Source organism: Dipodomys spectabilis, unplaced genomic scaffold, assembly GCF_019054845.1.
Source record: "Dipodomys spectabilis isolate Male_0828 unplaced genomic scaffold, ASM1905484v1 ptg000081l, whole genome shotgun sequence".
NCBI classification, from domain to species: domain Eukaryota; kingdom Metazoa; phylum Chordata; class Mammalia; order Rodentia; family Heteromyidae; genus Dipodomys; species Dipodomys spectabilis.
Genome location: NW_024870758.1, coordinates 25,650,970 through 25,666,229, shown reverse-complemented (window position 1 = coordinate 25,666,229; position 15,260 = coordinate 25,650,970). Strand labels below are relative to the sequence as shown.

At 37.4% G+C, this 15,260-nt stretch overlaps 1 protein-coding gene across 1 annotated transcript in view; it reads right to left on the bottom strand.

Moving 5' to 3' along the window:
- Nucleotides 1-5,060: 5,060 nt before the first annotated feature.
- Nucleotides 5,061-15,260, bottom strand: part of Psmd14 (proteasome 26S subunit, non-ATPase 14) — a 95,395-nt gene continuing 85,195 nt past the window's right edge. Inside the window, exons 11-12 of the mRNA XM_042683499.1 lie at nucleotides 7,783-7,845; nucleotides 5,061-5,473 (exon numbers count right to left, since the gene is read on the bottom strand). Of these exons, the coding sequence (XP_042539433.1) occupies nucleotides 5,375-5,473; nucleotides 7,783-7,845 (162 nt within the window). The 3' untranslated portion in view covers nucleotides 5,061-5,374. The remainder of the gene's footprint in view (nucleotides 5,474-7,782; nucleotides 7,846-15,260) is intronic.

Genomic DNA, 15,260 nt, shown 5'->3' with positions numbered 1-15,260 from the left:
CTGACAGTAATTTAATTAGATAGACATTAATTAGGATAATCACCTGGCTGCTGGTCGCGACGATCGTGGCAAATTGAAGGGGATGATTTTATTGTTGGCTTGAGGGGTGGGGAATGTGTGCTGGTTTACGTGAGCTCTGTTGTGTCACCTTTAAGCTTTGTGACCACTGCTTTAGGAAGATTCAAAGATGTGCAATTTACTAAACATTTTCTACCCCCACCCCCACCCTTCCCCACTTTAGAGCGGAGGAGGGAATTCGATGATGCTAGGAGACTTTTCAAATCTGAATGAGCCAAATATTCAGTTGAATGTAACGATTTCAAGTGCAAAGTATACAAAGCATGAGCCGGTGGCCTCTTCTCGCCCTGTAAAAGTTCCAGAGTCTGTCTTTTCCAGTTAATACAGAAGCACACAACACCTGAGTGATGCTTTGTGAGTAGGACCTGCGTGTCCTTGACACCCCTTCCCCCATCTTTTAAACTACATACATAAATAATCACTGCAGTGGAGAGCCACAGCGTTGGTGGGGATGGGGATGAGGGGCGAAGTGGGGGCGAAAAGCAGCAACTCATCCACCCATCCACCCACCTCGGCAAAGGTTCGGTTTCTTGGTGGAACACAGATACAGTGACAATCTATGATCTCTCTCTCCCTCTTTTAAGTTTTGAAATAATCATAAGCTGTAGGGCTGAAGTGCCTTAATGTATTTGCCGTGATGTTTACCAGGTCTTTACTAAATATTTTATCAGCCAACTTGGTTGCGGATCTTTTGAAGAGCATCTAACTGGGGGCAGACGCCATGCATCCTTGAGTTCCCCTGCGCTTTCTTCTCTGGGAGGTACTCGCTTGGCGACCCTTTCAAAAGCCTCACCAGCTAAAGAGGGCCCAGTTGCCGGGTAAATGGGTTCGCTAGAAGAGACCTAAAGGAAGTGGTGTCAGCCCAGCGCAGTGATCCTAGTTGCCTCTGTGTGTGTGTGTGTGTGTGTGTTGTTTATATAATTCGGAGAGGAGAGAAAGAATCCATGCCAGTAATCTTAAGAGGAGTAAAGAACCAATTTAAAGAAACGTTGGCACAAATACATAGCACGAGGCCCAAAGCAAGTCTGGAGTGTAGGGAGATCTCTCAGTACCTGCTCTCCACTGAAGAGTCCAGCCGTTGGCCGGAACCAGCCAATAGCACCAGAGGCTTTATCCGCCCCAAGCTGGTTCCCGCGGCGCGGCCCTCGCCAGCCTGCCCTCCCGCAGCTTTCTCCCCGGACGCGGAAGGGCGCGGGAATGAGAAGGAGCGCAGCGCCGGCTCGGCTCTGCCCAGCGAGCTGGCCGAGCACCGGGCTCCCCAAGCACCAGGCGGGCTCCGCCTCGCAGAGCCAAGAGCGCGTCAGGCGACCGCGTCTGGCAGGGACCCCAGAGGCTCACACTCTCCCCGTGCCGCAGGCGCTGGCCTGGGCATCTCGACCGGGTGGAGCCTCTGCCTTCCAGCCAGCGGCCCCTTCCCCCCCACCCCGCGCCCCGGCCAGGGAGAGTGGTGCTGGGGACACTGGGTGGGTGGGTGGGGGTGGGGGGTCAGAGCATGGATGGGCAGACGGGTTAACCAGATTCGCAGCTGTGCTACCATTTAGAGCATTGCCATTGACCTACCGGTCATCACCGAGCCCAGACTGCACCACCCGCGCGAGGCAGGCTGGGCGCCTTGGCGGCAGAGGGCACCAGCTGCGGCGTCCGGCAGGGCGCCGCGAGCAAGGCCCAGCAGGCGCGGCCCATGGTGGGACAGGTTGATGACCAGATGTCTCCGATTCAAGCCCAGGCTATTTTTCTGGGCGAAAAATGAATTCGGATCCATTTTCCATTTGAAAGCAAACCAGCTCCAAGCCAGGAAGCTTCATAAACAAGCAAGATCTTAGCTACTGAAACCCTGGGACGCCAGGGAAGGGAAGAACTATGACACCATTTGACACTTGTGTTCCTGCCTTTGACCTTCCACCATTCGTCCTCCTGAGAGGCTTTCTGTCCCATTTTGGCCACTTGTTTTCTCCTATCTTCCATCAATTTCAGTCCCCAGGTGCTTCTCCCTCTGTGGCTTCCTATCTTATTCTTCCCTCTGTGGTAAACAATCTTAAGTATGAGACTACCTGAGCTGCTCTTAAGGTTTTGCTATTCGGACACCCTGCACTGGCTTTAAAAAAAAAAGAGGAAAAAATTAACATTAAGGTGTTAATGTTATGTTAACAAGTATACCTTCCTGTTTGGGATCATCAATATAAAACTCAGTGGCTTCTCACATACAGGTTCTGCCTTGAAATTTATATTATGACAGTGCACCTTCTAGAGACCAGTTCTCATTTTAAATGGCACATGAACCATGCTAGTAGTCCTGTGACTATCAAGTCTGGGGGGGGGCTTGGAATGAATACATATTTATTTATACATAAATAGAACAAGCTTCCATCCAGGTATTATCCTGATAGATCATATTTTTGAATCATGGATCTGTAGCTTTCCATGTCCCATACAAGTCTGAGAAGAAAGCAGGAATGTCTCTAGTGGCAAGTATTGTTTCTGGAGCTGCTTTAATTATTCATAGTGATGAGTAACAATGCTCACATAAGCAAACCTGTGCAGACGCACATGCATGTACACATACCTTATTAAGCTTGTGATTAAACATTTTAATGCTAACTGGCTCTGGGCCTCAGGTAACTGTTGCTAATACAGTTGTACATGCCTAGACAAAGGTGTTTGCTGAGAATCTCCTTTCAGACTCCTGATTTTGACTTTTAACTCTAGAAAGAAAATGTAGGTTTTTGCTACTTGTAGCAAAGAGTAGCACAGTGACAAAGTTCTGAATTCAAGACTGTTTACAACATGAACTAAGGAGGAGGAAGTTGTATATTTCTATGAGGAATACAGGAAGATCAGACACTATGGAAGCTTTCCCAGTCATGATACCGTATTCAGTATTTTCAGGAAACAGTGAAAAACAAAACAAAACCACATCTTCCAACTTGAATACTGAGACCATCCCTAAGAATAATGAAACTTCCATCTAAAGGCATGCTGTAACAAAAAAACAACAAAAACAATAATACCCCTATATTTATTTTTATTGTAAAGGTGATGTAGAGGGGAGAAGGATTAAGTTACACAAGTCAGGTAATGAGTAATTTCTTCTTTTTTTTTTTTGAGTAATTTCTTTTTGAATGGTATCACCTCTTCTGTCTTTTCTGTTTTTCTCCCTAAATCCCCCTTCCTGACAGCAAGTTGTAAGAGGACTGCAATGAAGCTCATTAGAAGAGCAACTTGTATAGCATGCACCAAGCTCTGAGTTCAATCCTCTGCTCAAATTCAAAAGGAAAAAATTTCCGATAATATGAAATAATATTTATCGAAATGAACTCCAGGAAATGGAAACAAGGGTTTTTTTTTCTTTTGTTGCTATTTTCTTCTTTTCCTTTTGTCTTAATATTTACCTGTCTTTGGGAAGGTAAGAGGGGGGCACAGAAGTGGAGGGACAAAATGTGAACAAATGCAGAAGCAATACTAAATACTACGTTGAAAATGAACTATACAGCTTGTAGGAGAGAGTGAGAAAAGGGTAACACTATCCAAAAAGAAATATATTGTTTATCTGACTTATGTAACTGGAACCCTTCTGTACACCTTTATAATAATAAAAATACATGAAAAAATCCCTAGCTATTATCATCAGTATCTGTGAAATAAACTATAGAAAGGAAAAAATACTGTACATCCAAAAACATTAGCTCAGTATCATGGTGCATATCCATAATCCTAGGTCTTGAGAGCTGAGGCGGGCAGATGGTATGACACTAGCCTGGGCTACATAGTAACGCGACCTCAAACAAACCAACAAACAAAAAACAGAGAAGTTTGAATGAGATTCTAACTTATATTTTACTTGATGTTCTTTTTTCTTTGAGACAAGAGTTTGCTATGTAGTGGCTTGGAACTTACTAGGTAGCCCATCCTGGCTCAAACTCGTCTCATCCTCCAGAGTGCTGGGATTAGAGATGTACACTACCACACTGTTTATCTTCCATTTAAATAGTTAAATGTAACTTAAAAACACACACGCACATGTACACACACACAATAAGAATATACTATTATATCTAAAGAAAAAAAACTACAGGAGTAGGAAGTGCTGGAACACCTCTTTCTACCAAAAAATGACATTACAATACATAGGCAGTTCAAGTCATTTCTACTTTGTTTCTAACTTCACTGAGTAACAAGAGCCTAGAATTAATCAAGTAGGACAGGACTTTGGTCTACCACTATATTCATAATATCCCTAGCCTTAAGTTGAAAGTCTTAAGTAAAACTTTTCTTTATGGAGCCTTGGAAATATTTCCACAAGGAACAGCACATATTAAAATTTTTACCTTCATACCTTTTGCCATACTCCTTGAGGTGGTACCCAGTATGTTGGGTACCATGAGTATTACAATTAGAAAAAGGTTTGAAGTCTTCTATGAAAACTGGCATTATTCAAAGGATTTCTCTCAGAAAACACTACTTCTAGGTTAATTTGGGAAAGATGTGAGGAAAAATTGTTTATGAAATCATTGTACTATGAACACAGATTACTTTTCTCACTTTGAAGACATTATATACCTCCATTCTTAGATGAAAATCTAGTGGTTCCCAGCAGTCAATTTCAGACACTTTCAAATCTACTGGTTGAATGTACTCTTTAAAATATGATAAAGTCTAAATTACAAGTGCCTTCCTTTTCTTTTTAAATGTATCCCTCTGAAATCCTAAGAGTATAAAATGTTAGGATCCTGAGTATACAATGCTAGCTTGTAAGAATTCTCTTAATAAAATGTCAACTTTTTCCTGGGTTATTCACTTAATGAGGTAGCCACTCATTAATGGCAATCATTTTGCATTTGTGAAGTTTTGTTATCACACTGATGTTTTATGTGTTAGGAGATCTTAAAATGCAAAGGGAACTATATCTTTGTGTGAGATTTCTAAAGCACTGTCAAATGTTATTCTGTCAATTCCAACCAGTGCCAAAAAGACCTCAGGAGACATGGATTGTAAATGTACTTTATTTTGTAAGCAACAATCAAAATATATTTGTGCTGATTTCTTCAAATATTAAATGAGATCTTAACAAAATTTGTCCACTTTGATGTATTCTTGTACAAGTTTAGAATCTGCAAAGACCCTGACTAAAGAAACAGAAGTAATTGCACAACTAAAACTAAAGGTGTTATAGTGCTGCAAATGATGCCAGATGTCTTACATTGAACCAAATACACCTTCAGAGGTCCCTTGATTTTGAGCATTAAGAACAACAGAGGAATATACACTGAAAGTATCAATAATAGCATTTCATGTTGCTTTATTTAAATACGACCGTATCCAACATAGCTGCTAAACACTGGACAATATTTGAAGTCATAAGTACATCCACATGTTCTTCCAAATGACGTTTGGGATCCTGAAAGAAAAAAAAAATGTAAGAAAAGACAAAGGAAAAAGTATTGTATTACTTGTAGATAAATTACCTAAGGTGTTTTCCCAAAGCTTGATGGAATGAATAGACTAAATTTTATAATTTCACAAGTTAACTTTTCTGAAATAGTATGTTCTTAAGAGTTTTTAAAGCTATAAATAACTAATAAAATAATAGATTACACAATGAAAGATTGATTTACACAAAGCTTTACCTTTACCAGAGATTTTTGTTAAAGGTAACAAGGAATTCTATAAAGCTCACAATCATCTGATTTTAAAAAGCATGTATGTGTATACATACAATTATTTGTATGTATTATCGTGCTATTTTAAATACCTGAGGGGTGTTTTGTATAAAACAAAAGTAACGAGTAAATGTAAATTTTTAAATACTTATTCTTTATGATTTTAATACTTTAAGAACAGTGCTTTAAATGATTCAGAAAAATAATCTTAAAATAAAAGTCACTGTAGTTGAAAATTTAAACACAATTGAATCTACTCTAAAATATTAAAATGTTTTATGCAGCAAGTTTGGGAAAAGGAGCTATAAAAATTACAGGGGTGCAACTCTTAAACCTAACCAAACCCATTTTTGAGCAGGTTAAATGAAATTTAAAATTACATAATAATAATACATTTAAATTAAAATGCTTGCCTAGACTCATGTTTAAGGGTGAATTAAGTATTGCAGATGAATTTAAAAGCTTTGAAATAAAAGATGTGTACTATAAATAATAGAGAACATTAAATTTTCTTATTGATATTGTTAAATTATCCAAGATTACTAAATTCAAACAAATGTTTATCACTGAAATTATTTTTTGGCTATGCTTTTCTAACTTACAATTTCAATACAAAAATTTTTCTAAACAGCACGGAGATACAACATGCTGCAAATAATTGCAATGGGCTAAGCGACAATGTTATTATTGGTTTTTTATGTTGGAAATAAGGCTTAGTTAATTTTAAGTGGAAGGTACTTCTTAGGAAGACTGACAGGAGAAAAAGATACTGATTCAATTCTGTTTTACACAGGTTTTCTTTTGTCATGCAGTAGATTAAACAGGGAGTTACTACATAAAAAGAAAATGATTCTGATGATTAAATTTTGCCAATTATGTATTTTCAGTTTCACTTTAATTTATTCCTTGTATGTTGTTGCTGTTCAGTGAAATCTAAATCAATGAATGATAGCCTCAGGAAATAATTTATTCAACCAGTGCATACTATGAAGGGTATGTCTCAAAAATTGGTGATCTAACGTTAGTTATTAGATTAAAATAAGTAAAAGAAGGAAAAAAGGCTGCTATCATGTAAGATAGAAAATAAGATAACTACATTTCACTTTGGGTTAGGGTTTACTTCTTTTTGAATTATAATATTTAGAATGCACTGAAAGTAGATTTCCTCATTTATAATATATGATAAAGTCAGACCTTTGCCCTTACTACTCTGCTGGAGTAATTGGTTTTTATAGTGAATTGGTAATTCATTTATCAGTTATCTACATTACTTCTTGTGGCAGCTGGGTGATTCTTAGAGATTTCCCATCCAAGAATGGTCCTGGCCCAAACCTACATAGCTTGTGAGATGTGATGGGATCAGAGCATATGGTAGGATGGCTGAAAGCAAAGACAGCTTAGTGTCTTGCATCTGAAATATCAAGATTCTGCCAACATCAGCAATATGATAACCATGTTCCATGAAATAGAAAAAAAAATGTAATCAACATTCTTTAAAAACAGTCTTAATTAATCTGTAGATTCCTTTAATTGGTTGGTATCTTCCTCCCACCACCAGATAATAAAGACTAAAATATATATTTCATCTTAGAAAAGTGAAAAAAATACATAAAACTCTTTCTTCTTCACTCAGTATAATCCAGTAGTAAGCTCTCTCAGGTACATTACCTACATCTTGATAAAAATGTATCATTTAAAAAGCTACTACATATACATTATCTTATTATCTTACCTGGTCTATGATAAGATTAACTCAGGACACAAGTTTCCTAATTTATTTCTAGTAAACTCTTTTCACTATGAACAGTATATTATAGGTATAAATTTGTGGCTTATTCTCAATAGACAGAGAATTTGATAGCAAGTAAATTCAGTGTCCATTAAAATTAGCATTGCATTTATATGACAAGAAAAATATAAGTGAACAGATTTACAAAACCATTATATAGGCTCTGCTACTTAACAGTTAAGTGTGTAAGAGTTTTAAGTTTTAACTCTGAAAGAGCAAATTATTATATGACTATATAAGGAATTGAGGTCTCCTCACCTGCTTGCCAACATTCTTTATTGCCAGCTGTTCAGGTGTCATCTTATCTTCTTCTTCCACAGCCTGTGAATGAAAACAAAAATTTCAATAGTTTCAAACTTTAAATTTACTATTACTACAAAAGAAAAATCACCAAAATAATGATGATCATAATTTTTACTTATAGAACCTTTTATTCAAAGAATTTTAACAAAAAGCAATTCTATTCATCTCTAGGTTAATGGAAACCATTACCACCATTAGTTGAAAAGACTGCAAACCATTATTGAATTGAAGGATAGGGGAATGGAACAATGAGGTAGCATCTTATGCCACCTTGGTAAGTAACTAGATCTGATCTCTCCTTTTCCTACATTCATAGTAGTTCTCTCCCAACTTCCCAAGTCATTTTCTCCTTTTCTCTTGTTAATCCAGCCTATGTATATCTAATACATATTCAACAGCATTTAGGCTCAAGGGAGTTGCTGACTTTTGACTCCCTTATCAAATCATATGTTGACCTCATTATATTTAAATTATTTTATTTAGTGACTTTACTGAGGTTTGAGCTCATCAGAACCTGTTAGCTGTCCTTTAGCTTTTTCGCTCAAAGCTGATACTCTACATCTTGAGACACACCACTTCTGGCTTTTTGCTGGTTAAAGAGTCTCTCAAGACTTTCCTGCCTGGGCTGATTTCAAACTGTGATCCTATCTCATCCTCCTGAAAACTGATGGTTACAAGGGTGAGCCACTAGCCCTTTGCTACTTTTCATATTTTTAAATGTCTGAAAATATTCAGAAAAATAATTAAGAAAGAGTAACTTCAAATTTTCAACATCGAAAGCCAAATCAAATAAGATGAAATCAACCCAAACTAGCAACATGTTAACTATTTTCGTGTCCATACATTTTTTTCTTTTCTTTTTGGTAGCAGTAGGGTTTGAATTTAGGCTTCTTGTAATTAATTAGCCACATCTCAGTTCCTGATTATAACCGTTCTGGCAAACACAATTTTAAAACCATTTACATTTAGATCAGCTACCACCACTTTCCTTCTCTTTTAGTAATAGCATGAACACAAAACGCTGTTTATCGAGGAGTCTAAGCTTAAGAAACTTTCTTAAGGGCTGGGAAGGTGGCTCAGTGGTAGAGCGCTTGCCTTGCATGCCTGAGGCCCTGGGTTCGATTCCTCAGCACCACATAAGCAAAAAGAAAAAAAGCCGGAAGTGGCGCTATGGCTCAAGAGATAGAGCGCTAGCCTTGAGCTGAAGAGCTGAGGGATAGCGCCCAGGCCCAGAGTTCAGGCCCCATGACCGGACCCCCCCCCCCCAAAAAAAGAAACTTTCTTAACAATTTGAGTATGCTGCTGCCTGAAGATAAGACCCTGTATGTGGTGAACTTATGGTCTATGATTTATTTATAACATCTGTTAATGAGAAACTTAATGATCACCTCAAGAAATGTCACTACAGCATTTACCACAAAGATAGCTACACATAGAGGTAAAATGGTAATGGCAGAAAGGAACCAAAATCCCAGTGAGGATTAGATTTGGATACTCTAAACTTAATAATCTCACAGCTGCCAAATTTCTTTATGTGTGAACAATGAACATGTAGGGAATGCAATGATCAGACATTTCCCATAAACTGGGAAGTTTGGCTGCATTTCACACCTTCTTAATAGTTTTGTAAACAGAGAACTTGAAAATGAGCAAAGATGGCAAGTGTCTAATTTTATAAATGGACAAACTATCTAGAGAATTTTCCCCAGTAGAATCTACCTAAAAAGAAAAGATGGAATATAAATTTTGCCTCTAATGGTTAGTAGGGGATACTTATTTACCTTACATCATTAAGAATTACACTCATTATGACTCATAAACTTGAAAGAAGGAAAAATAAAAAGTTCAAAACACTCCCAATCTAGAATTCCCTAGACAAAGAATATGTTCCTTTTCAGTGTCAAATGTCATTCTGTTATTCTCCGTTAATTATGAAAGTATTCTTTAACTAGGAAATTGATTCTTCTATTTTTCACTGAGGTGTTTCTACATAAGCAGAAAACAGTGATACACATTAAGATCTTATCTTTCTAAATTACTTGTGATATAAAACCTCAATTGACTTAAAAATGTATTAGATGAATGGAACAATTCACATAAGTTTGTACTCTGTGCCCATTCAGTGTTAGTTGTTTTATGCCCATGCCAACAACAGTACTTACTACAGTATTGGAAGGAGGCAAGAGTTTTGGAATTTGGCTCAAAATACTAATCCACATATAAACAGCTATTAAAGCATATTCTGGATTAGTGAAATATCAATGATGGCAGACAAAGATGACAAAGGTCAAAAAGCACTTAAAGCACTATTCTTATTTGTGAGGATAAGAATATAAAGGCTATAATTAAAAAAAATCTTTTACATCATTTAGCCACTTTACCAATTAGTTTTTCTATTCCCAATAATTAAAAGAGAGTTCACAAACTCTTTGAGAAGTGCAGATGGTAAAAAGTACTCCCAGCCATGGATGCCATCTGGGAAATGAGGAGCAGCTGCAGATTTTAGGCATATACTAAGGTTGCAAACCCCCATGACAGAAGAGTAAGCACATCTCTTCCATTCTAAGACAGACCAGATCATCTCATCAAACCCCTAAATAATATCTCCATCTACCTAAGTTATTTATATCTCACCTATATCTGAGCAAAACCAGTTTGTCTTCATTCACAGTTCTAATCTGGCTATTCACCAGGAAAAATTAAGAAATGGTAGTAGCAGAAACACATGAAACTCAGGCACAGGCAGTGTCCTCACTAGGGAACTTCTGTGTTTATGGCAACTTCTGTGATTTGGCTTCAAATTTTGCTTTTGCATTCGTGCTCTTCGGTTTACTCAACCAACAAAAAAGCACTGAAAATGTTTGTGGCTATTCACACTAGAAATGTTTTAACAGTTTATCAACAAAGACCCCCAGATGGCTATCCCATCATGCACGGTCTGCACAGTTCTAAGAAATTCTTGGAATTTGGTCTGTTAGTGATCATAATCCCCTCAGATGTACCCCATCTTACAAAACCTTTCCTAACCCATTAATCTCATTCTCTTTTTTTTTTTTTCTGCTGATGGTCAAGTGGTTAAAATAGAAAATATGTACCTCAAACATCATCATTTTATTAACTCTCTACAAAACATGAATTGGTTCCTTGACATTCACTAAAATTAAGGATCTCCATCAGGCAAATTCCAATTTTCTGAATATCTTTAGAATTAATCTCACACTTGCTTTGTATTTCCTAACCTTTGCTTTTGACAATGTGCCTCTTATTCTATATGGCTGACTCCTTCACTTTTTGCTTCCATTGTCATTTGTTGTTCCCTCTGTAACATGCCATGATTCCATTTAAACAGTACTTCTCAGCAGAACTGGTGATTGAATTTAGGGTCTCAGATGTGCTATGCAAGCAATCAACCAAGCACTTGAGCCCTGTCCCCCAGTCCTTAACCAATATGGAAGTTGCTATGGAATACAGGGGAAAAAAAACTTGTTAACATGGCATATGTTAATTTTTCACCAAGTAAACAACCTCTGTCTGCTAGTGAATTTCAAAAATGTATTTTACCTGTGACTTTTTCATATTGAATATATAATTGAAAATAACACTGAGTTGCAGGAGTAGAGAATAAGTTTAAAGAAATTGCTTTTTACAAAACATATTTAGGGGGCTGGGAAGGTGGCTCAGTGGTAGAGAGCTTGCCTTGCATGCATGAGGCCCTAGGTTCCTCAGCACCACATAAGCAGGAAAAAAAAAAAGCCGAAAGTGGCACTGTGGCTCAAGTGGTAGAACACTAGCCTTGAGCTGAAGAGCTAAGGGACAGTGCCCACGCCCAGAGTTCAGGCCCACCACCGGATCAAAAAAAAAAAAAAAGAAACAAAACATATTTAGGAAAGCAAAATAAATATAAAGCAATTAGGAAACTAGTTATGAGCTTGAATAAGAACATTAAAGCTGTCTTGTATCAATATTAATTGAACATAAATATACACATATTTAAAAAATATTAATTTGCTGAATTCTTTAAACATCCCAGTGATGCAGCCAAGATTTTCATGTAAACCATCTCAGTGCTCTCTTCTGGGATGCCCTACTTCCATCAGTTCTCTCAAGGAATACACATTTGGGCTTTACTTGTCTGTAAATCTCAAATTATCATACATGAACTAAAAAAATGAAAAAGTGTCAAAAAAGAACTATTAGTATATAGTCAGTAAATCTACCTAGATTGTCTGGGAAAAAAAAAAAGTCAGGATGAGAGAACACAGAATCCACAATGGAAGAACACAGAAGAGGAAGCCAGAAAACTCCAAGCTTTGAAACAAACAGGATACTTAGGAATAGTAGAGTCCAATGAAACGATTAGAAGAATTATTCTGAAACAGAAAGCAAAGCAGACAACAATATTCACTCTTGAACAGTAAACACTTGAAGAACTCAGTACCTGCAAGTGGAAAGATCTCAGAGACAGTGGAGACCAAATATTAAGTGGAAGCAAAAAAGAAATTTCAAAGCTGCTAACAGGGATAAACCATAAAAGGATTTTAAAAGAAAAGTACACAAATAAAAAAAGGCAGTAGAGAGTAGTATTCAGAATTAGAAGAACCAATGGAGTGTGTGTATAGTTTTGGAAGGGAAAGAATTAAGAAGTTCAAAGTGAGGCTGAGTGTGGTAGTCCCTATGTGTCATTCCAGCTACTCAGGAGGCAGAGAAAGGAGGATCAAAAGGCAGGCTGGGCAAAAAGTTTTGGAAAAAAAATCTATCTCCAAAGTGACCTAGAGGATTGGGTATATTAGCTCAAGTGGTAGAGTACTTGCTTAGCATGCCCAAGACCCAATTTCGATCCCCAGAACCACAAAAAGGAAGAAACAGACTGACTGGCTGCATGCTTCATTATCCGTTACTCAGAGGCAATCGTAGGAGGGACATAGTTTAGGCCATTCAAAGAAGTTAGACCAAGACTTGATCTAAAAAGCAAACTATCAGTTAATAAATATTCACCTTGAGTCATGAAATGGAAAAACAATAACAAAGAAAGTAGAACAGAAAAACGAGAGGAACCCGAGACTCTGATGAGTTCACCAAGTTTCACTGTCCTTAAAGTGTAAGAGATAAACTTTCTATATTATTCAAGCCATTGTTGTTTTGAGTGAATATAACATAACCTTAGATTTAAAAAAAGGGCTGAAGGAATTATATTAAGCATAGAATTCCTCTATCTCTTACCTTAGAAGTAACAATGTTACCAACGTAATATTATGTAAGCGATTATTATTTCAAAAAGTGTAAGGGAAGAAAATATGGCAAATTTGTTTTTTTGCCTACTGTTATATATATATATATTTTTTTTTGTAGGTCGTGGGGCTTGAACTCTGGGCCTGGGCGCTGTCCCTGCGCTCTTCAGCTCAAGGCAAGTGCTCTACCACTTGAGCCACAGTGCCACTTCCGGTTTTCTAGTGGTTTATTGGAGATAAGAGTCTCATGGACTTTCCTGCCTGGGATGGCTTTGAACTGTGATCCTCAGATCTCAGCCTCCTGAGTAGCTAGGATTACAGGTGTGAGCCACCTGCTCCCGGCTTGTTATGTAGTTTTTTAATATCTAAAAGCAGCTTATAGGTCAATTCTCTTAAGTCAATTATTCTGGAATTTTATTTCTCATCATGAATTCTTAAAAGACAACATGTACGTTTCAAAAGCTGTATGCCAGCTGAATGCTGGTGGCTCACATCTATAATCCTAGATACTCAGAAAGCTGAGACCTGAGGCTCGAAGTTCAAAGCCAGCTCAGGTAGACAAACCTGAGAGATTCTCATCTCCAACTCACCAGCAAAAAAAGCCTCACGTAGAGGTGTGGCTTAGTGATAGAGTGCCAGTCCTAGGCAGAAAAAGCCAAAGAACTTTCAAGACCCAGAATTCAAGCATCAGTACAGACACAAAAGAAAAGCTGTATTCATTTAAAATGAAAAGACAGCTCCATAAATTATTATTTCAATTTATTTTTGGCAGAACTGGGGTCTGAACTCAGGGCATTCCACTTGCTAAGCAGGCAGTCAATAACTTGAGTCATTCTATATTCAGCCCTCAATTTAGCTTCATTGAAAACTTACCTCTAGCCTAGCTTACTGGTATTTCTACCATCTACAGAATTCTTGATTTAACAGCTCTGAAAGTTTCTAGCTCATTCTCTAGGACTTTTAAGCTTGAATGAAACAGACATTTTCATAACAATGAAGATGTGGCCTGTTTTCCTCAATATTTAGATTTTTTTTATTATCTAATTACATAAAATTAGTATAAAGCAAGATTTTTCTATAATATAAATAGACATATTTTATATGTAATCAGATAAATTCTACATGCATGAAAAGACATTTTTGTTATTCATTTTCTTTATGCTGATCCCTTGGGCATAAACTCAGGGTCTGGGCACTATCTCTGAGCTTTTGTGCTCAAAACTAGCCCTCTACCACTTTGAGCCTCAGCTCCATTTCTAGCTTCTTGGTAGTTAGTTGGGTCCGGTCGTGGGGCCTGAACTCTTGGCCTGGGTGCTGTCCCTCAGCTCTTCAGCTCAAGGCTAGAACTCTACCACTTGAGCCACAGCGCCACTTCCGGTTTTTTTTTCTGCTTATGTGGTACTGAGGAATCAAACCCAGGGCCTTAAGCATGCAAGGCGAGCGCTCTACCTGAGCCAACTTCCCAGCCCCTTGGTAGTTAATTGGAGATGAGAATGTCATAGACTTTTCTGCCTGGGCTGACTTTGAACCACAATTGACAGATCGCAGCTTCCCAAATAGCTAGGAATACAGGTGTGAGCCACTGGCATCAGACAGTTTTGTTATTCCTAATATGCTCTTTTACAATTCATTTTTCACATGTAAATTCATTTACAAATATGTAATAAAATATCAAAATTTAATTAGGAGGTTGGAATAATCAGGGTTGTGGGTGTTGTTCAAATGAGTAATAATCAAGCAAAATTTCTATGTGAAATTCAGTCTTGAAGTTGAAAATTTAATTGTTTTCTAACCTTCTTTTTATGTTAGAACTTGACCGACACCTAACAGTAATTACATCAATTTAAACCCCAACCAATTAAAAAATGGTAGTATGGACATTTCATTTTCAAATATTACTTTAAAAAAACCCACTGCATTTTTCAATCATACAGGGAAGAACAGTCCTAAATTTGGATTCTTCCATATCATAGCTTACACATTGTTTTCATTTTTAAACCAAATTTACAAGTTTCTGAGTACTACAGAGATTTTCTAAAACTGTAAAATAGGAAAAATTCTGTGGACAGGCAGCAGTAACCATAAATAGGTTATTTCCTGGCAGTAGTACCAATACAAATTTACTTAAATATGTAATGACATAGCGAAGTAAAATCCATTCCTACCTTCTGCTACCAATAACTGTAACTTTATAAAATACAAGGT